Source organism: Lissotriton helveticus, chromosome 2_2, assembly GCF_964261635.1.
Source record: "Lissotriton helveticus chromosome 2_2, aLisHel1.1, whole genome shotgun sequence".
Classification (NCBI taxonomy): domain Eukaryota; kingdom Metazoa; phylum Chordata; class Amphibia; order Caudata; family Salamandridae; genus Lissotriton; species Lissotriton helveticus.
Window position 1 is genome coordinate 340,448,673 of NC_136060.1, and position 24,554 is coordinate 340,473,226.

The window sequence follows — 24,554 nt, forward strand, 5'->3', positions numbered from 1 at the left end:
TCCTGGAAAGAAAAAAGATCTGCAGAAGGAGAATATTGAACATGCAGATACCCTGGAAACACTGCGTGTCATAGACCACAAAGATTATCTCCGCCGACAACATGCAGAGGCGGATAGGTAAGGTGCACTATTAGCTCGTTTAGTACGAGACCACCCGGATCTCCCGGTGATAACCCAGATCCGCACAAGGGAAGGAAATTTGGTTAGCACACAAACTGAGATCAACCAGGCATTCTGTTATCACCTAACTACATTGTATGCCCGACCTGTGTGGGAGGACCCAGATCGTATATCCAACTTTCGGGCCGACCTCCCTTTTCCGACTCTGACCGTAGATGCACAGAAGGCCATTGACGGTCCCATCACACAACAAGAAATACGTGTTGCCATCCAATCCCTTAACCGCAACAAAACTCCAGGCATGGATGGGCTCCCGTTGGAGTTTTACGTGACCTACTCAGACATCCTGGTACCTGTATTAGAAAAGATATACCGGACGGCCCTGGAGGAGGGCCACTTACAGGCACTGGTTGTCTCGCTACCAAAGCCTGGTAGGGATCACCTGGATATGTCAAACTATAGGCCCCTATCGATGCTCTCTACAGAGTATAAAATACTTAGTAAAGCGATAGCTCAAAGACTTCAGACGTACCTCCCTGCCCTCATCCACAGGGATCAATGTGGATTCCTCCCGGGCAGGAGCACCTCCATGAACACACGACGATTGCACGCCCTCATGGCAACCACCCCACGAGATCTCCCTAGAGCGGGCTGTATTGCGTTGGATCTTAGACAAGCCTTCGATTCACTGTCCTGGGCATTCATGTTTCGAACCCTGGAGAGGTTCGGGCTTCCAGCCTCCCTCCTAGCATGGATCAGGCTGCTATGCACTGCACCTTCAGCGAGGGCACGAACGGGGCGGCATGTGTAAGATAAATACACAGTGTACCGTGGCACCAGACAGGGCTGCCTCCTGTCCCCGTTGTTATTCGTCCTTGCCCTGGAGCCCCTAGCCATAGCCCTACGAACTAAGAAAGAACAGAGAGGCATACCAAGCAGAGGCACACACAACTTGATATCGATCTATGCGGACGATATTTTATTATACCTCCAAGACCTAGAGGCAGACCACACTGCCATCTACGAGATTTTTGACCGATTCGCCGGCGTCTCTGGCCTAGCCATAAACCCGGACAAGTCAAACGGTTTCTACTTCCGGGACGTCCCATGCCCAGGTTTTATTCCCTTTGGAGCCCAACTTATCCCAGTGGCCCGACTACGTTTAAATACCTAGGGATTCAGGTGTATAGAAAACAGGAAGACCAGATAGATGGGAACATAAAACGAGCCATCACGCGTCTCCGCAATTCTGTGGGATTCTGGACGACCCTGCCTTTATCTGTTATGGGCAGGATTGCAATTTCCAAAACGTTGATGCTTCCCCGTATATTATACTTTTTTGTTAACCTCCCTGTAATTCTGCCCCAGTCCATTTTTGATACGCTTAATACACTCTTAGTAACTTTGATATGGGGGTCGGGAAACGTCGGATAGGGCTCCGTAAGTTGCAGCTGGGGACAAGAGAGGGAGGGCTGTGGGCCCCAGACTTCAAAGGATATTACCTTGATTGTCAGCTCCAGTGGCTCTCCTACTGGACGGCGGGACGGAACCTTTACGAAATAGACTACACGCCAGAGAGACTGAGTCGGGGAGAACTACACACCTTACTACTCCCGCGGAGCCGCGTCCCCACAGACTGCCACTCGCTCCTCCGCACAGCTCTGATTTGCTGGCGGAAAGCCTTAACATACACAGCATCGGCGGTGGCGTTCGCAGCGAATATCCCGCTGCTGGGAATCTCAACACCACAGGGTAGACTTACAGATAGAGCGCTGCGCCCCTGGCACACGGCTGGAATAATGGGAGTAGGCGCCTTCTTCGGAGACGGCAACCTACTCGACCATGACGCCTTCTTGCAGGCCACCGGAGCTCCCCCACGGCTGTACTTGCTTCATGCCACTGTCACACATTACATACAACTCAGATGGGCACCGCAACGACTCCAACCCCCACAACATGAATTGGTCTACTTACTATACTACATGGGAGCGGGAGGACACCTAGTTCGTTGGCTATATACGGGCATCAGAGCGCACGCTGCAATTCCGATCACAGCACTTAACACACTTGGGACCAGGACACGGAGCGAATATTTACGGAGAAGGAATGGCTTATGATTCTGGAACACCCCCGACGGGTATCACGTAACGTCAGGTTCAGATTTATACAAGTGATGATATTGCATAGAGCATATCTGACCCCCAAACGACTACATAAAATGTTTCCGGACTCCCCCCATAGCTACCCACGTTGTGGGGAGAATGAGGCTGGTTTCCTCCATATGACCTGGACTTGCATACGACTTCGTGGGTATTGGTCGGAGGTGTGTCAGACGTTGCGGTCGGTCACGAATCTGCCGGTACCGGTAGACGCAGCGTCCTGTCTATTGGGGCTGCATGGACGACCTAAGCCATTAAAAGCCCAATTGAAATTGTTAGATCTGGCTATCCTATTGGCTATTAGGGCGATAACGATGAGGTGGAAATACCCTAGGCCTCCGGGAATACACCTATGGCGGGCAGAGGTGCTAAAATGGGGACTGGCAGATGGTGCAGCACTTAGGAGAGAGGAGGCACGGGGCCACAGAAAGTACCCCATATCCCAGGATTGGGAGGGTATGCTCTTGACATTTGAAGATATAGACCTACCACAGACACTGGGACAGGGGTCGCAGGGCTAGGACGGAGGGGGTAGAGACTACCTTGTTTGGGTCTGGGAGTTCCCGAAAGCCTTCGGTACACCACGATACAGCACCAATTAGAACACACGAGCGTCAGAGTAGACCGAGCTTAGAACTATGAACTTCCTAAACCACCGGGAGACAGGGAGGGCAGAGTTAGTACGAGGGAGGGAGGTAGTGTGGGGGGGGGGGGAGATGAGACGGTCTTGTTGTTTAATCCCACGTGGATACTGAATATACACACAGGCATGTAAATAGGAAACGAAGTAGACTGTGAATAACTAATTGAACTATCGCTGTTTACATGTATGAGAATACAACTGTAAATGTGGGAAGTTATGATTGGGGAGAAAACTAAAAAATACCGGCTGATGTAATACTGATGAAAAATGTAATGTCATGCTTCTGAGATACAGCTGTGAATAAAGAATTAAAAAAAAAAAATCTTCGCAGGTGGGAACTGTCGTGTATTTCTATAGGTTCTGAATCGATCCCCCTATTCCTGACCCTATTCTGGTTAAACTAACTATCAAGTTAACTAACAGTCAGCCCATGAGGCAAGAACAGCCCCCATGATGCAGATACCGTTATCTGACGCAGTCACACTACGGCACAGGAACGTGTTATCTGATTAGGTCATAACGCTTGAGATCTAATTAGACAAGCGACATTCCTCCAGCCCCTGATAAGGCATACGACGTTCTCATAACAAATCAAACCTATGACAACCTGGAAAATCCGTGCGGCCATTGTTTTGATTTCACAGAGAACTTTAGTAAAGAATGTGCTAACGAGCAAATCGTATGACATCTTTATTGACGTATCTATGTCCATCCTTACGTCAATCTCGGCACCTTTAAGGTATAAATATTGCCGACCTTGCCCTATGCAAACACACGCGTGGTGACAAGACGGAGCAGCCATACTTGCCGAAGCCGAGAGCAGAAGCAGACCCCGCTGGCAGCAGCCCCGCCTTCCTGACGCGCTGAGAGACGCGCTGCTATCTCAAGCCGAGAGACCCAGCACCGGCGCTTTCGGGCAGCCCTCGCAGGCAGCCTGGAATATCGAGAGCAGAGAAAGAGATACCATTCCTCATTCATCCTAAATTCCAGGTACAGAACTGAATAACCCCTCACAGAGAATTCTTTAGTTATTCACTTGGCAAAAACAAACTTAACTTAAACTGTAACTTTCTATTCCCGCCCACGCATTAGACTTAGGTCAGGTACACGGGGTAGGCGTATTTAGAAACACCAGTTGAGCACGTTTAGTCAAAATGTATATGTGTATGTAAATATATTTTAATCATTTTAAACATCATATGGCTCAGAAACCATATCAATGTTTTTACAGTATTATTTTATACTATTGCTTTTAATGTATGCACTTTACTTAACTATAAGTATTGCAATAATATCGATCCATTTCTCATGTATGAGAAAAGAGACTGATCAATAAATAACACCTTTTTATTGAACACGCCCGTCTCTTCCTTTTCTCTACATTCTGATGAGACTAAGAATGCACGTACTGACTGAGTAAAATAATTGCCTTGTGCTCACACGACTCTCGAGATTGACTCTTGATTAGGGGAGAGCAAAGTTGTCATGTTCTATGGTTGTCAGAAACTAAATCCCTTCTTGTCTAATCAGGGAAGTTAATTCCTTCCTTGAACATTCGAGAAAGTTTCTAGCGAACTCTGAGCTTAGCTGGCAAACCCAAAAATTAAGTCTAGTATCGACAGTAGTAGACCTAGTTAACGTCTGGCCTAGGCCTTTACTGCTGTAGGTACTATTCCAATGCGCAGAGCCTATTGGGAAAATAGGAGCTACACTACATGGCGCCCAACGCGTTTGGAAAGGGCGATAAAACTAACGTAAGACATTTAGAGTAACTCAGTCGTGCTTTCTCACTCAGACCCCTTTTCCCAAATACTCCAAAGACGTCTGGAGTGGGTGAAAGGTTATATCCTCCAAAACCTCGCAGGAGGGAACTCCTATGTATGGTTCTTGGTCAAGTCAACGTTGAAGGATACACTGTTCCAAAATATTGTGCATCTAATCTCTGTTTCCATAAAGAAACCTGATCTGCAAACAAACATAATACCATCCTGTCTGTAAAATGGCAGAGAGTGATGATGAAAGAGAGGCAGTTAGATTAGCAACTGAACTCGCAGATGCTGATGCTACCATGCAAGCAGCAGACCCGAATATAACACTCATTCCGGTCATTAAAAGGAGATCTATAACCTTAAAACTTATAGAAAATGGACTGACACCTAGAGGTGGCACAGTCATATTCGTAATCGAGGCACACGAATATCGGCAGACAGAGGTATATTATTCATGGATACATTTTCCAGCAGCAAATGCTGTAACAAAGTACTTCCACTATTACAAAGTAGAGGAACCTCCTGAAACGTACACTCCTTTCGAGGAGGTGGAAGTACCACTCAAATTCCAAGAGCATTTGCTCTTATTTGATGGCGCCCTAATACATAACAATCAAATTACAAGGCTCGGTCCTTTAGGAAGACCAGGAGCAACGTGGCCGGTCTTAGCCGGATACACACCACATCCAGACATCGAAAGAATGCCTGCAGCAGAGCTGTTAATACAGCTAAAACAATTACTAAAAATTCATAGACAATTAGTCCAGTATGTAATGCGGACTTCAACAATTCAGCCAGCGATTAAACTTCCACAGCTGACCCCTCACCAGGGGAACACAAATAAAATCACACCACAGAACATCCAATCCTGCCTAGGTAAAGTTCCAGCTAAACGGGAACAAATACCATTCTGGTTGGCACAGAAAATCACCCAAATAGAGGCGGTGTTTCCTGACACCACCCCGCTGGAAAAACACAGGATTCTGACTATATGTCTCCCAATGGGAATCGCACCACACATTGAGGACTGTGACACTTGGGGTACAGTCTTTGCTTCCATCTATACAAAAACGCACGGTGTCCCATCCATTTCGGTAATACCAGATGTGCTAAAACAAATTCAAGATGAATACGGTCCAGAACCTGCTTTAACCCTTGGTATGAAATTACTAAAAGACTTCAAGCAGGTCTCGGCTATATTATTAGCCAACATAAAAGGTGAAGCAGCAAACGTGGCGATCCGCCAGAGGTTAAAAGAGACAGATATAGCAGACCAACCAGCTGAAATTGCCAGAATCATAGAAAAATCCTATGAGGAACTAGGCAGACATAGTCTAGGTGGAATACCAGTAAAACCGCAACTGACTACAAGTCCAGAAAAAATATTTTTTAATAATAATTCACCAAAAAAGAACTGGGATGGAAACAAACAATCCAATCCTAAAGAAAAGAAATTCCAGTCCCGAGGGAGGTCTCCCAGGCGAAGAGAGAAATCTCCAAACCAAAGACAGAGGTCACCGCAGAGTGACCCCTCTGGGAATAGATATAACCTTAGAAATAGGGAAAATATTAAAAAACCTGATAGATATCAAGACATTGATACACGTCCCTCTCAATCTTTTCAGACTTCCTCGCAGAAATCGGAAAGAAGAGGACGATCAGAAGAGCACGCCAAGTCCAAAGACAAGGAACCTGCTCAGCTAAAAAAGAAATTACAATTTCCAAAAAAGAAGGTAGCCAGTATCAAGGTAGTTAAAAATGCCGAGAATACTGAGGACACAACTGAAAAACGGAGAATGGGCTCAGACAATGCTAGACAGCGCAGCAGAGGTGAGCATAGCTCGCAAAGTCCTTATGAATCATCTGGAGACAGTGGACACGAATGAATACCTTCAAGTGGAAACTGCAGACACCAGAGTTAGCAAGCCCCACAAGATATACGAGATAACATTACGTATAGAGGGAGATAAGACTAGGAAAATAAGGGGACTATTTTGGGATAACCTCTCAAAGGGTTATGACATCCTTCTAGCTGAAAAAGACTGGCCACCAGAGTTTGTCAGGGAGTGCCCTCATGGCAAAGAAGTAATTATGCCTGCCTTCTCGAATCAAATCCCGATTCATAAAAAATACACACTTGCTAGAAAGTGGGCAGTGGCCTTAGCACCTGCTTTATATAAAAATCATGTAGGATGGGATGAGGATTCTCCTCTTCACAAAATCCAGTTAAAATCACAACCTACTGCACAAAGGCAGTACCCAATTAAGCAAGAAGCTAAAAAACAAGTAAATGAAATACTAGATCAGCTAGAATACCAGGGGGTGATTGAAACTTGCACCTCACAAATGAACAATCCTTTGTTTCCGGTCTCCAAACCAGACAATTCATTTCGTCTAGTTTTGGATTACCGACACCTTAACACATGTTGCAAAACCTTTGCAGTGCAAAACTCACACAGTGCTGCACTAATGAATAACATAGTGCGCAAAAAATACAAAACAACCTTGGACATCTCCAATGGATTCTTTTGTCAAAACATAGCACCAGAGAGCAGATATTTAACTGCATTCTCAGTAAATGGCACTCAAAACCAATTCTGTCGGTTAGCCCAGGGGTACAAGAACAGCCCGGGGGTATTCTCAGCGAGAGTAACAGAATTACTACAACTATATGATGATGAAGCATTATCTTATGTCGATGACATTTACTTAACAGATGATGACTTGGATACTCACTTGAAAAGAGTGAACACCATAATACTTGGGTTCGCTGCAGAGGGTTACAAATTTAACTTCAAAAAGTCCAGAATTGCCCATCTGACAGTCCTATTCTTAGGATATGAGTTATCAAGTGAAGGCAAAAGCCTGGCAGACAACTTCCTAGAGAAATGTGCCGTAATCCAAGCTCCTAAAACACTAAAAAACCTACAGTCAATTCTAGGCTTCCTAAATTTCGGAAGAACATACATTGCAATTACGCAGAAAGGGTCAAACCCCTTTATGATCTAATTAAACCAGACTTTAAAAGATCCAATTGGACTCAAACACACACAGAAATTTTGAGATCCTTACAAACAGACATGCTAATTAAAACAAAATTAGAAACACGTGATAACACACGCAACCTTGTGATCCGAGTCATCCCAGGGAGATGCGGATTCACATACCTGACCTCTAATGAGGGAGAAAAGGTACCAATTGCATTCAAATCACACTTGTATACAGAAGCTGAACAGAAATTCAGTAATACAGAAAAAAATAATTTGTGCAGTTCAAACCGCAATAGCTAGAGAAAAAGACATAGCTGACGGTAGACATATCACAGTCAGAACAGCAGAATCAGCCTTTGAGGCACTAACAACACCTTGTAATTTACCAACAACAACATTGAATCCGGAATGGATACAATGGGTGAATTCAATCACAACGGACAAAGTATACTACTACTTTGATCCAGAACTTGAAGAATGAAAAAATCTAAAATATGAAAAGACGTATCCTCTGCCAATCGACATTCTGCCTCTACGACATTACGCCTGTGTAATCTATACAGACGGACATGCTGAACCCTCCGTTTGGGGAGAACAAGCATACAACCCCACATGTGAGATTACAAAAGAAGTGTGGCGCGGAGGTAAACTAAGACCTCTATTAACAAAATCACACTCAGTAGAAACTAATTCAGAACTACAAACTGAAATAATAGCTTTGAAAATGGCGCTAGATAATGCGGATCGCGAATTCCCGACACTTATAGTGTCAGATTCATATTACTGCGTCAAAGCATATAACAAGGATTTGAAGACATGGATTCAGAACGGTTACAAAGATGACACAGATGCACCAATAAAGCAGAAACTGCTCTGGGAACAAGTAGCTCTTTTGAAAAAAGAACTACCAAAGACTCACGTGACACATTCACTGAGTCATCAGCGTGATGGCGTTCACGTTGTGGGGAATTCATTGGCTGCGGCCACTAAACCGGCTCCCGTAGATCGAAAAAAGCGTACATTAAAATACATTGACGGTGAAACAATGCTGGCAGTGAAAACGTCATCAAAAGGCGACTGCTCAGCGTTACCGATCAACTATCCACTCAATTATACATACATAATCGATGCAAACTCCGTCCCTTTTGCTCGAATCCCTGGAGTGGGGGATAGAGTGATTCCAAACATGGACAGGAGAAGCTTGTTAATCGCAGACGCACACATGGGCGAGGGTCTCGGACCCCTTAAATTAAAAGATTCTCTGGAAGAATTACAATCACGGTACTGGTGGCCAGGCATGAGCCTGCACTACACCATGTTTGTAAAAAACTGCCCAAACTGCAACAGAGATCGCAGTGGGGAGAGAAGCAGTTTAATACCTCGTCGTATCAAGGCAGATAATATTACCAGTAAAAAGAATGGCTTGCGATTAACATATACAGGCTAGTTTCCACTTATAATGTAGATCACCAGCACTCGGCTGACGTCCGGACTATTATACAAGATTTGCGAGTCTAAATGGCATATACGCTAAGAGCATGTTACGTTTGACCATTGTTTTCACTCAGGCATACCAGCCTGGGGGGAAACATGGCCAAATGAGCACAGCCCAGCGGGAATCTTCTCACTTCCTTCCTGAGGGTACGGGATGGTGTAAAGAAAAAACCAAGGCAGAAAGCAATCTATAATAGAAAGGATATTAGGTTCGGGAGCTGGGTGGGTCAAACATCTAATAAGTGTCCAACGTAGTCTAAATAACTTGCCAAGAAATTCTCTGAAGGGATTCAGTCCGTACGAATTATTATTCGGAACTAGGATGTTGATCTCTGACCTTGATAGTCAGACTTCAGTGGTAATAGAAAAAACCTTTGATGTCAAAGACCGTTTGGCTATTTTGCAGGACTTAAACAAAACAAGAAAAGACCTGAGCAACATACAGTTGAAACAACAGCCAACAACCACTGAAGAATCACCACCTGTCCCAGCAAGACCTGTCTGGATTCCAAAAGTTGGGGATCTAGTCAGGGAGAAGATCGCGGTAAAGAAGGAATTTGGGCCTTCTTACAGAAAAGCAGTTCCTGTCTTGTCTGTCAACGGGACAAGATCAGTTGTACTACCGCCACTTGCTGGTAAAAAAGAGAACCGAGTTGTATCCATCGACCTGGTAAAACCACAACATGTGGCCGATAACAAACAGTAGGCCAAGTGGACTCCCAATAAGTAGCAGAACACCAAGGTTTGCTACCAGCACAGAGGTCCTAACAAAAAGGCTCATCACATTCGAAACGCCTAAAGAAGAACAAGAAGGACTATGCAACAATGCAATAGAACTCAGACCTCTTAAAACCCAAATAAAGACATTTAGCAGAGACACACCAATCTACAATGAAGTGCCGAGTGACAATGCAAGAAACAAAAATCCTGAAGCAATTGGAACAATTGACAGAACTGCATCCGGGTACTTCATCAACTTCGATGATTCCTCTGAAAGCCTCAGTAAATCAAAGACGCAGCCATCATCAAAATCCTTTAAAGACAAAGCGAAGGAACTTTTGAAACAACTGAAAGAAACATATCTGGTTTCTCCATGGATTGAATTTTGGGTGGGTTTTGGTGCATTTATCCTCATACTTTGGCTCATCATGGTATTTACTTTGGGACGCTTCATTGAGGGAAAATATGCTAAAATGGACACAGCAAGTCAGAACATCAACTTGGTCCTCAAACCACACACATCTTCACACGTCGAGAAAAGAGAACTCTCTTCAGAACTTTCTTCAGCCAACTTCACAGCCAATCCGATACCTGGTGGGGTAGCCTGGGACAACACTGACTATGAAATTTATGGTCCGGTCGAGATCCTGAAATATCCACACCAAATCAAGATCTCCTTGAGTGACTTTGCAAAACCAAACTCATTTGCTGATGATTGGGACTTCGAAAGCATCAACAATATGATGTCTGACTTAGTAATGTCTGCTAAATTTACAAAACATGATTATTTGCAAGGTTCTACAAATTATGATAGTATGTATTGCTATAACCATAATGGTAACCATTTTTTACATAAATCTGCACAACCTAGAAATGTTTTAAATTATAATCAATGGGAACATTGTGCAACACCTCCAAAAGGGAGCTCTAGAACCGTTTATGACAAATATTCATATTTTTCAGGTTTTAACATAAGTAATGCTGAAACATTTTATTATAAATTATCAAACAAGACAGGGATGAAAACCATGATAACCAACACAAAATTGATATATTCAGATTCATTCTTTGAAAAAATGAATACATTTGGATTTGATTATTGGGACAAAAATGTTGATTTGAAAAGTGTTTGGGGTACAAAAGAATGGCAAGTACAGGGTATAGAAGCTTTGTTTAGAGCCTGCATGATCCCAGAACAAATGATATTTTTAAATGACACTGTTCAACAAACCACCTGTCTTGGCTTAGCCAAAATCAAAGATTTAAATAAACCGTCTATTCCAAAGCCAACAATGTTTAGCAATAGCTCTGATACAGATGAAGAGATAGACGTAAACCATATATTAAACCAAAACAGAACACATCCTGATTGGAAACAATGGTTGATCTGGCCCACAGATACAAATTACTGTCAAGATAGATTCCTGAATAAAACACAGGGTTTCAAAATGACCAGGCCAGACCCTAGATATCCCCAAAGACATCACCCAGGGATAATAACAACCTACAGTGTGGGCAAATTATGCCTTCAGTGGCTACAAACTTCCACACTGCCTGAAATTAAGCAACACCTAACTTTACTTACTGATGGTGCTGACTTGCGTGATTTCATAATGGGACCACGCAAACAGCGTCAAAAGCGTTTCATAGCAGCCTCTGTATATGCAGCATACAATGAGGCCTGGAAGGTTACTCAAATTGAGACAGCAGAAAGAATACGGGAAATTGACCGTATCAATTTGGAAAAATCACTTTCTGTAGTGGACAATGGGTTAATGACTCTGTCCTCCAGAATTTTTTCATTGGACAGCATTGTGTCTTCAGCAATCGATATATTATCGCAAGACTTACTGTTATTACAACATGGTCAGTCACAATTGCGTTCCATTGTACAGCTTGGCTGGACGTTACAAAATCTGCGTTCAGGCTATGTGCCTTGGCGTTTAATCAACACAACGTCACTATTCCAAATCTTTAACCTTACTGATAGACAAATCGGTATGGCGCAAAAGGGTGCTGATTATACAATCTTGAGCATTGAAAAACTAGAAAGATTACCAATGACAATGTCAGAACGACCTGTCAGTGAATGGATAATCCACGGAATCATAAATATTCCAATCTCAACCTTCAGGTTTCAATACTGCCAAAAATATATACAGGCTGGCATGTACGAGAAATTGGGAAAGGGGTACCTTAAAACAACTTGGAACCTGCCCTATTCACATGCATGTGTCAGTAATAAAGGACAGAAAGTGTTTCTTAGTGGCAACAATTGTGCTATGTCACTAAGCGGCACGCTTCTGTGTAACGGTATTAGTTTGCACGGAGCCTGTGAAGGGAATTCATACAACCTTTCATGTCACCAGCAAGGCGCACCTGCAACTGAAATAGAACCATTCTTTCAAAGACTCTATAATGGGAGTTACATTCTTATTGTAGACCGCAGATGTTGTAGTCTTATGCCCGGGACTCCTTATCTAGTAACTACGACGGCGAAGGTCAAGTGCTGTGGACGTTCTTTATTCCCCAGCTCCTTTCCAGACAGGGAGGCAAGGGCATGGCCCAGTTTGAAAATTACTTCTATTCGAATAGATACTTTAAGCAGAATGAAAACAGTGCTTCTTCAGACGCCTACAAGGCTCACGTCATCAAAAGAAACGTATGATCTACAAGTCGCATGGACGACTGCAGAGATACATACATTATTATCAACTAATTCCCCCGTACATTTCGCGGAAATCCTGAGCGAAATCTTAAATATTTCTGATACCACTGGGGTCTCAAAGGTATTTAAGACAGTATTTTCGATGGCATTAACACCATTCAAAGCCATACTGGGTATTTTTCCAGATTTCGTCCATTCGATTTTTGGCGGACTTCCCCTGATCCTGGGACTAATTGCAGGAATCCTATTCTTAGTCCTTATTTTTCGTTATGGCAACCCATGTCACAGATCAAACTCTCGCGACAATGGAAGATACGATCCTAGCCATTGGATACCGGGACCGGATATCAAAAATCCTGGGACTATCCCGGCTTAGAGACCTGAACATGACTTGGTTTCTATCATTTCGACCAATGTGGCAAAGATGTGTTTTACCTGTATTGAGATGTCTGCTATGCGGAGAAGAATGCGTGTTAGACACCTGTCTGACGCTACAATCGGATGCGCCAGTGGATGCAGATACACTGTTGGTTCCTACCAAGGTTCACGCTTTGTGCTGCCCTCAAAGGCTGCCAATCCTGATGACGGCATTCCTGGAATCTTCACCACTGCGATTGAAGAGTAGTGAAGTTCAAGATGAAAGCAGCATTGAACAGGTACGACCTTCTGTCAGCAATGCGAATCAGAATGTCAATGGAGACAATCATGCGCACGAATGCATGGTTACCCCTATTTCCGACTTAGTGGAACTTTCCCATGAAGCTGTTGACAGTTTTTTCGAAAGCCTGAATGATATGATGTTCTCGCCAGAACAGAAATAGAGACTTTTGAGTAAACTCGCACACGGCGTTCCCTGAATTCGGCCTTCAACTTTAAAAATAAAGTCACATGAACAATTTCACTCCAGCTCACGGACAGCAATATTTTTCAGCAAGCCCCTTAAAATATTTTTCTACATATTTTTTTCCGGGACACTGATCTTCTGCTTAAAGTAAGAAACTATTTCTAGAGAACTAAAATTTCTATTTTTAGATACTTTATAGACTTTAGCTGCTCGCTGGGATGTTCACGAATATTTTATTATGTGATGAAATGGTCTCGAACTTCCTTTCTGTATAGCCATATTAAGAGCCATTTCATGTGTATTTCTCATATACCAATAAGCAATAATACATAAAAATGCGTGTTTACTTTTGCATTTAATTCATAGCTTACAATATATATGACTGCAATTTTTCAGTATATTTGAAAATTTCGAAATGCATTTATGTATTTTGGGGTGGTAAGGTATACACTATACTCTATAGTATGTTGTACTATGTTATACTATGCATAGATTAGTAGATATGACCATAGTTAGCGTGGAGTGGGTGTCGTGTATTTCTATAGGTTCTGAATCGATCCCCCTATTCCTGACCCTATTCTGGTTAAACTAACTATCAAGTTAACTAACAGTCAGCCCATGAGGCAAGAACAGCCCCCATGATGCAGATACCGTTATCTGACGCAGTCACACTACGGCACAGGAACGTGTTATCTGATTAGGTCATAACGCTTGAGATCTAATTAGACAAGCGACATTCCTCCAGCCCCTGATAAGGCATACGACGTTCTCATAACAAATCAAACCTATGACAACCTGGAAAATCCGTGCGGCCATTGTTTTGATTTCACAGAGAACTTTAGTAAAGAATGTGCTAACGAGAAAATCGTATGACATCTTTATTGACGTATCTATGTCCATCCTTACGTCAATCTCGGCACCTTTAAGGTATAAATATTGCCGACCTTGCCCTATGCAAACACACGCGTGGTGACAAGACGGAGCAGCCATACTTGCCGAAGCCGAGAGCAGAAGCAGACCCCGCTGGCAGCAGCCCCGCCTTCCTGACGCGCTGCTATCTCAAGCCGAGAGACCCAGCACCGGCGCTTTCGGGCAGCCCTCGCAGGCAGCCTGGAATATCGAGAGCAGAGAAAGAGATACCATTCCTCATTCATCCTAAATTCCAGGTACAGAACTGAATAACCCCTCACAGAGAATTCTTTAGTTATTCACTTGGCAAAAACAAACTTAACTTAAACTGTAACTTTCTATTCCCGCCCACGCATTAGACTTAGGTCAGGTACACGGGGTAGGCGTATTTAGAAACACCAGTTGAGCACGTTTAGTCAAAATGTATATGTGTATGTAAATATATTTTAATCATTTTAAACATCATATGGCTCAGAAACCATATCAATGTTTTTACAGTATTATTTTATACTATTGCTTTTAATGTATGCACTTTACTTAACTATAAGTATTGCAATAATATCGATCCATTTCTCATGTATGAGAAAAGAGACTGATCAATAAATAACACCTTTTTATTGAACACGCCCGTCTCTTCCTTTTCTCTACATTCTGATGAGACTAAGAATGCACGTACTGACTGAGTAAAATAATTGCCTTGTGCTCACACGACTCTCGAGATTGACTCTTGATTAGGGGAGAGCAAATTTGTCATGTTCTATGGTTGTCAGAAACTAAATCCCTTCTTGTCTAATCAGGGAAGTTAATTCCTTCCTTGAACATTCGAGAAAGTTTCTAGCGAACTCTGAGCTTAGCTGGCAAACCCAAAAATTAAGTCTAGTATCGACAGTAGTAGACCTAGTTAACGTCTGGCCTAGGCCTTTACTGCTGTAGGTACTATTCCAATGCGCAGAGCCTATTGGGAAAATAGGAGCTACACTACAGAACAACATTCACTTTAGCCACCCCATGCGACCCCCATGGACAAACCACCACTGCGTACACTTCATCAACAAACCCACCCTTCCCAAACTTGCACACCGCCCTCCACGACGAAACTGGAGCAAGGTCACCGAGGAGCAGCTCAACTCCACCCTCAACCGCGATGCCCCCACTGCCTCAACCGGCGCCAACCACGCAGCCAAAGAACTCCACAGATGGATCACCAACTGTGCAGACGAGCGCGCACTCCTACGCAAACCCGACATATAGCTCTCCAGAAAGGCCACCTGGTTCACCACCGACCTCCAAGAAGCCAGACGCACTTGCAGACGTCTCGAGAAGAACTGAAGGAACAGTAAATCCTCGGAAGACCACACCACCTACAAAAAGGCCATGACGGAATACCACCAACACATCAGATCCACCAAAAGGACCTTCATTCAGAACAAGATCCTCGCCAACTCCAGCAACTCCAAAGAACTCTTCAACGACATACAGGACTTCACCAACACCCCCAGCGGAACCACAGCTATCACCCACTCCCAGGACCTCTGCAACAAGCTCGGCTCCTACTTCCACCTGAAAATCAAGGGCCTCTACGGATCGTCACTCAGCCCCACACTCTTCAACTTCTACTTGGCCCCTCTCGCCGCCATCGTCACACTGCACGGACTCAGCATAATTATCCTATTACGACGACACCCAGCTCATCCTCTCCCTCACCAAAGACCCCATCGCCCCCAGAGTCAACTTCCAGGAAGGAATAAAGGACGTTGCATTCTGGATGAGCAGCAGCTGCCTGAAGCTCAACTTGGAGAAGACAGAGGTCCTTGTTCTCGAACCCTCCCCCTTTGGACTGGACTACGGAAACAACCTCTACGCCGGGATCAATAAGTATCTGCTCCGCAAAGTCCAGACCATACAGAACACCGCAGCCAGACTCGTCCTCAGCATTCCTCAACACATACACATCACCCAACACCTGCGCAACCTCCACTGGCTCCCCATTGACAAGATACTCACCCATCTCCTTCCAAGTACCCAAGAGGAACCTCTGATCGCCCGACCTTGCCCTCGTCAAAGCCCCTCGCATCGCAGAGCAAGAACGGGGGGCAGAACATTCTCCTACATTGCAGCCAAAACCTGGAACAAGCTCCCAATGGACATCAGACGCGCGGCCACCCTGCACATCTTTAGGAAGGCCCTCAAGACCTGGCTCTTTGACTGACTGGAGCTGCTCCCCCCACCCTCCCAGCACCCCGAGACCCTCAAGGGTGCATAGCGCGCTTTAAAGAATCCCTGATTGATTGATTGATTGATTGAGAGACCTGACTAAATGATGGTCCAGTGAATGCAACCAAAGCTTGAAAAGTATGAAGCATGCTATTGAAAAAGCCACTGAGATGGCTTACTTTGATCCTAAATTGCACACTGAGATTACTGTTGATGAGAACCCAGTAGGGCTGGGAGCAATCCTTGCTCAGCATAATGATCATTCAAATGCTCAGAGACACATTTTAGTGTATGCTAGCCGAAGTCTGTCTGACACAGAACGGGCCTATTCCCACCCAGAAAAGGAGTCTGACAGCGGTGTGGGCCTCTGAACACTTTCATGAGTTTCTTTACAGAAAGCATTTCACGATTATGACATACCACCAAGCACTGCTCACCATATTCGGAAACCCAAAAGCTAAGATGCCCCTCACATTGAGAGGTGGGGTTTGCATTTACAGGATGAAAAATGTACCATTGTGCATAAGAAAAATAAACCTGTTTGGCAATTATGAAGTAGCATCTACCCAGGGAGTTTTCTTTGCTAGATTCATTGGCAAAATCCCCCGGGGTTTTCTGCTTCTATAAAGGTTACAGTTTTTAAGTTAGATATTTGTAGAACCACGGTCTGCCCATTCAAAATGGCGGTGTTCCCGCGAGAACGTGTAACACTATGCAACCCGTTGCCTGCCAACTGGGGAAGCATGAAGTGTTTTGCTAGCACATCTTTCCCTCTATCTTGTGCATAGCGGTAAGCATGGAGGGGAAGCACGCTAGTAAGAGGAGAATATTGTTGAATTCCTCTGCTTGAGAGAAGGAGCCAGTAGCCTGTGCAGGGATGCCATCCACTGCTGAACTGAATAAACTGCAACTGATGATTAACAAGGCTGCTGAAGCATCTTTTGCTGCCAGAGATGCTCTTCCCCAGCCAAGACTACTAGTTAGGATAGCTGTTGAGATAATATGCTTAGCTTTTGGAGGTTGAGGGTGAAAAAAGAGAAAGTTACATTCAGGGGACTGAATTGAAAGATGTCCTTTCGCATTTCAAACATAATATCTCTTTTCCAGGAAGCTCTGTCTCAACCCAAGGAAAGGATCTCTTTAGTCTATGTAAAAACATAATCTTTACCAGTGCTAGGTAGATCAATATCTAAGGTTGTCTTTTCCCATGATCAAGTGGGCAAAAAAGTGGATGCAGCAGTAAAGCAATCGTATTTAGATGCTAATTTTGTTATCAGGAAGGGGAATAGGCCACTTATGTGGTGAAATCATTGTAGCAGGATTTTCCTGCATTGGCGGATGAACTGGATCATGGAGAAGAAGTCAATTAAAAGATACGAATAATGGAACCGCAAGTCAGGATCACCTCCAATATCACTTCTGATTCCCTTTCAGCAGTTGCAGCATCAGCTGGGTTTTCCATATCAGCCAGATGCAACATCTGGATGAAATGTTGGAAGGCGCTAATGCTCAAAAAGTTCTTTGAAGTCACATAACCTTCACTGGAGCAAAAATATTTATTGTGAACAAAGCAAACACAAGGAGATGATGGACGGAGCGCTGAAACGTTTCAGACACTCACTCCCAGTCACAGATCTGGGTTGAATCCATCATCATTCTTTAGCTCACTTCGCCACCCCAGCCCAGTTCAGACACAGCCATATGCAAATCAGTCTTGACCCTGTGCCTCATGGGAACAGTCCAGCTCGAACTGCCAAGCTATGTTTTCCCTGGACCTTAAACAAGCGTCCTGGGACCGGTTCCAGGGTAACACCCCTCTTCAGCCAGGCTATTTAGTTCCTAGCTAGAAGAAGTGCAGGACCGTTAACTGATAGTGCCAATTAGACCCCTTTCTAGAGGTAAGGGTTTTGGATATTGTAGAGCTTTTGGACAGTCCTCTTCTACGAAGGGGAATGGGGGGGATTCAGGCCTTTCATGGCAGGGGTCTTGACTGGGGCAGCCCCTTCTCTGATATATCTCAAGAGTAACCTGTATACCCACAGTCACCTCTTCTACTGCTAAGCCCTGACTATCCGTAGAGAGTGGAAAGTTTCAGACATTCTCTTTAGCATGGAAGAAGGACGTGTCAGATGCATGGGTCCTGAATTTGGTGGAAAACGATTATAAAATAGAGTTCTCCTTTCCCCCTGAAGATTACTCCATCTCCAACTCCTCAAAATCATTTAAAGTGTCATGGACTAAGAAAGGGATTCAGGATCGCGTGGAAATCTTATGAGCGAGGAAAGTGTAATTATTCCCTATTGTTCTAAGTCCAAAACAGTTTGGCGGCGTTTCGCCCTGGATGTGAAAAAAATCATACTGTTGGTGCCTTTCAGAGGTTCAAAATGTCTCACAGTATCTTACCTCTTCTGTTGCCCGGTATGTTCCTAGCCTCTACTGATCTAATGCATGACATTTTACAGATTCCCATGAGTCACAGATCTCAGGGATATTTAAGATCTATCATATGGGCCTTCCTTATCAATTTTAACTCTTTCCATCTGACCTTGCCTCTGCTCCAAGAGTGATTAGTGCGACCCGAACATCCTTAGTGAGCAACCTTCATTTCTTGGGACTGTTGGATTTTCCTTATCTAGATAATTGGCTAATCTGTGCCTCTTCTTTATCTAAGAGACAAGAAGCAGTCCTGGTTAAGTGCAACACTCTGATGGAGCATGTTTGGCTTCTCAATTTGGCAAAATCACCTCTTGTGCCTACCTAACAGCTTGAGAAGTAGGAGACCTATTTAGGACCATCAATGGGAAAGCCTTTCTCCCCCATCTCTCCAGGAGAAGCTGAGAGGGTGACTGAGTCTCTTCAACTTCAACAATCCTTGGCAAGGCAATGGTTAATGGTACAGGGGGACATGGCAGCAGCTTTTATGTTGGCACTATGGTCTTGTGTCCACCTTTACCATGGGGTGTATCATGTTCTTCAGTACTGGCATCTGGCTTCTCAGAACTTTGGTCCTTCCAGAGGTTGTCCTAAACCTCCATTGATGGTTGGACCCCAACATTCTGAACAAGGATATGCTCTTGTCTCCTCCCTTGCTTGTGTCTATTATTATGGATGTAGGCAGCCTGGGGTAGGGAGTGACTTTAGAGGATCAAAGTACTCCAGTTAGGTTATGTGAAAAATTATAAACACACTCCCTAATCCTTATAGCACAAAATATTGTACCACAAGAAACCCTTAGCCAGAATATTGACAACAAACAATATTGTGAAGGCGTATTTACAGAGGTAAGCACAGATTTAGTATTCTTAATTCTACATCTACATACCTTGAAAAAACCTCTGTCATCCAGGTGTATGCAGGTGGAGTTAAGAACAGTAACTTACCTATCTAAATATACTTACCTTGACAATATTTTGGAAGTTAATTTTCTGCCAAAATGTTTTTTTGTAGCACAGTATTTTAAAACTTGATATTCTGGTGGTATACCTCCTTAGCTGATGCAGTACTTTACAAGTGCAACCTCTCGGTGACAATCTAATGACTTTGCAATTGTTAGGTCACTCCCATGTTAACATAGGCTGCATAGGAAGGAGTGGAGAAGCCATTTTATGACTAACACCTACATATAGGTGAGGACTGTTCAGCAGGAGGACCAAAAAGCAAGACATCTGGAGCTAAACCATGGGTAGATGGGATATCTAACATCTCAATTTACAATACAACAATGAGGCGAAATGTATTTTAAAGCGTCTTTGTCCTGAAACGGCTACTTTAGAAAGATTTTCCCAAGATTTAAGATAAAGCAGTAAGCGAGAAAATGGGAAATCTCTTTTTTCAAAATCATGTCAAAAGAAGACACCCATTTTCCAGGAAAATGACAGCATAAAGCAGAAATAACCCTCCCATAAAGCTTTGAACAAAGCTTTTTTTCCTATAGGGCCATTCTTCTGAGAATGTAAGTGGGAGATAACAAACTCTTACTGTATAACCTAGGACACTATCCTACAAGTTAGGTAACCAAGCTAGGGGAGACTGTCACTGTTTCTATGTGAACCTACGAAACTGTCAGGGTTATTCACAAAGGGAACTTACACTTGTGAGTAAGTTACATGTGTACGTTTACTAATACACTTTCGACTAACTTTATTACTTCAGAGTATTCACAAAATCCAAGAGTAAAGTTACTCAAATGTGTAGACTTACTCTGAAACAGGAGTGGAGCCAAATGCATGAGTGTGAGTTACTACTGTGAAAAGAAATAATATTATGTCCAGCACTACACATGGCCAACCACTGGTACTGTAACAGCCGCCCATAGAAAATGATGGTGGCAAGGACTTAAAATAGAACCTGTAGGAAATAATGTTAAATCAAATTAAATAATTCAAAATAGTTAAACATATAAACAAATATAATTTGATGTTAAAAATATCTCAAAACAAACCATATGTATTATTTAAGCTTAAAATATTTTAACTGCCTTTTTTCAATGTAAATTATTATAATATTGATTATAAACATCACTTTTAATTATTAATGTATAATCAAAAATCTAACTTTTTACTTTAGGTGTGAATTTATTTTTTAAGTTAAATTTCAGAATTTTTTTTAAATTTATTTTCATATATTCATATATTTAAATGAACAGCAAACTATCACATTTAAGTTAAAAGTACTGTCACATTTTCAATTTAATTTACATTAATATTGTACATAAAAACATTTGTAGTAGTTAGTTTGTTTTAAATAAACCTATTTACTTTTCCCTATACTTCACCAGAGGAAGACTCCAAAGTCGGTGTGAAGATCTCCTTACGGTAAAGTACAGGGAAATTATAAAGAAAATGTTTATTAAGCTTTACAAATTAATTAATACATGTTTTTGGGTAAATATTGATGTAAATTATTCTTTACTTATTTTAAATATAGTACAAACTTTAAAATTAATACAGCACTATTAACTTAATTTTGAATTAAATCTTTATTTTATTTTAAAATTTTAAATACAATAAAACCTATTTTTCTGAAAGTTAAATTAAAAAATAAATGTCCACTTCAAGTTAAAAAAATGCATTTTTAATTAAGCATCAATAATTCTTAAAAGAGATGAAGAATTACGAGTAAGTTAATTATAGTTTAATAAAAGTAATGCTACATTTATTTGATAATTTATACAAAGATTAAAATATTTTATAAGTAAATAATATATTGGTTTTATTTTTAGAAACTTGCTTACCATTATATTATATTTATTTATATATTTAACTATTTTAAATAGGTAGCTTCACAATTAACAGGGAAAGTACAGTGAATACTAAGGGGTAAATAACTGATGATGATTGAAGACTGCTATGGTGGTTATTCACAAATGTTTGCAAGGCACATCCTCACCCTGAATGTAGGTGGAGAGTTACACCTTTCAAAATTGCTGGGGATACAGGGAAAGATGATTCTTCATTGTGAACAACAATTTTCCTATGAAGGAAAAAAAAGTGCCAAATTTATAAATGGGTAAATGTAAAATGCGTACACTTATGCATGCACAATTGTAATGCATGTGACTAATATAGAATTCACAAAAATCTTACTGCTGGGAATCTGAGCCATTCAGAGTTTCCAGACACAATTTTGGAGTCATGTGTGAGAATTGTACGGAAGTAAAGTAAATTTTAGACTATGTTTTGTGTGAGGTAGACAGATAGTTAGTGGTATGCACATCCTGCAGTGGTGACTCTTTGTAGTAACTATAATAAACATCAATCAACAAAGAAAACTTGAACAGCTTACGTAAGGGTTACATAACAAGTGGTATTAGAGCCACAGAGGTGGCATAAGATCGTAAGAGAAAACAGCAGTTGGTACCTGAACAATTGGTAACAACGTTTGTGATTGCCTTGTGGAGGGCGCTGGCTGCCGGAATGCAGGAAAAGCGGGTTCCACCGAAGTACCCCTGTCTAATCCACTGTTCAGGTTCATATGAAACAAGAACTAGAAAGTGTAAAAGAACAGTTGAGGCTGTTACATCTGGAGTTTTATAATGGATATTGTGAATGCTACTAGGTATTGTGATATATACTACAAGACCAAAGGACGTGGAGACTTATCTTGTCAACAGAGATTCTTCAAGTCGGCGTAATACCCATTTGGGCTTAGATGGCATGTTCAAAATGATACACTTTATGATTAGCAACCTCATTTCAAATTGCTATTTTAGAATATCATATTTGGCTCTCTACTAAAATGTATCAAATTGTCAGAATTTTTAAGCAAAGTATTTTCATGAATTTGGATTAACATACTTCTCTAAATATAGGTTATTTTTCCTCAAATTGTATTTTCCTCCAAATGTACGTCAGTTGTTATATTTCATCAACTTTACTTTATTTTTTCCAAAATATAATTTGTGCTCTTCCAAAATGCCTCCATAAATTAAATTAGTTGTAGGTAAAATGTCTTTCACCTCCCACACAATGTCCTTTCTTGACAGTAAAATCAACTGAGCCAAAACGTTCTTTCAGTTCATTTAAAATATTTTTTCCATGAACATGTAAATACCCCATATCTGTCAATTTAATTCCCTGTATAGGTCCCGATTTATTCTGAACTTCATCCTGGGTTCACCTGGGAGTACTTGGAAAGGCAAGAAATAATATGGAAATTCCAGAATATCTATTGCTATTATTTACCCTAAACTGTGTGCCATGATTTAACCAGCCATGTGCCTATATTCATAGTAATAACTCAAATTATGTATTAGTGACTTCAATGACCCAAATACTGTAAACAAGCGACAAGAGATAACATGGGGTGTTGAGTGCAGAGAACTGCAGTAGGAAAAGAGGGTGTTGAGAGGAGTCAACAATGGATTGATGAGGGGAAATGAAGTAAACCATGAACCCCAAAAGCAGGGCACAATAGTTGTGAAGCAAGAAGACAAACGAAAGAATAAATTCACCTGGTGACAATAAAGTAGATTTTGGACATGTTATAGAGCAGGCACCTGAAAGCCAAGTCTACAGTGCAAAAGTGAAATCAAAACAAAAGGAAGGGATTAAAACCTGCTACGATGCTGCATACCGAGGAGGATGGGAAAGGAGGGATAAAGGATGGTAGAAAGGAAACTGTAATTCATAAATGAAAAGGCAGTAAAGTGTAAGATTCCCATTTTGTTGGGGCCGAGATAAATGTAATGGTTTGTATATGAGCCTGAATAGGTTCCTGTAGTTGACAGAAATATGCATACATTTTCAGGTCTTGCATAGGCAGCGCATGTGCTGCCTCTCTGAAGTTATCTGTATCTGTGTGGAAACTCCCCCTACTCCACCTCTTCACTTTTAATTGGTTTTTTCTCTTGTCTGCTTTATTTTCGTAGGTTTTATAGGCTAATGTGCTTTCTAAGTCGTCCTCTATTTACTTGGGAACGCCTATGCAGCACCGCTTAACTACAGTAAACATGCTGCTAGTGAAATTAAGTGTTTGTCGTGGAACTCTTTTTTTTGTTTTTGTTATTTGCTTTTAGCGTGCCATCTGTTTTTCCCGTGCAGTGCCGGGCACAAGCGCGCGCGCTCGCTTGGCACTTTCGGGCTTCTTTATAGATTGAAGTGAATGAGAGGCAGCGGACCCACCTTGGACATTGCCTCTTGCCCATGCCGAACAAACCCATTTTCCTAGCTACAATCTTTAGTTTGATTTGTTTCAGACCAGCCACCCTTTTTGTGAGTTTTATGCAGCGTGCCATCAGTTTTTCCCGTGCAGCGCCTGGCACAAGCACGCTCGCGTGCACCACTCCCAGGCTTGCTTGTAGATTGAAGTTAATGTAATGTAGCGGACCGACCTTGGACATCGACTCTTTCCCATGCCAAACAAACCCATTTCACTAGCTACAGTCCTTAGTTTGTTTCAGGCCAGCCACGCTTTTTGTGAGTTTTATGACTATTTATATTTGGTAGAAGGGAACAAGGGGACCCTGCTCACTGGGAGCCTGGGTATGAAAGCTATGTAGGAAAACAATGGCTCCTGTGGAATGG

The 24,554-nt window shown here is 42.3% G+C and overlaps 1 protein-coding gene across 1 annotated transcript in view; it reads right to left on the minus strand.

Annotated features, from left to right (window-relative positions):
• JAKMIP1 (janus kinase and microtubule interacting protein 1) overlaps nucleotides 1-24,554 on the minus strand; it is a 1,395,482-nt gene that overhangs the window by 751,724 nt on the left and 619,204 nt on the right. The window contains 1 exon segment of the mRNA XM_078678490.1: nucleotides 22,390-22,515. Within this exon segment, the coding sequence (XP_078534616.1) occupies nucleotides 22,390-22,515 (126 nt within the window).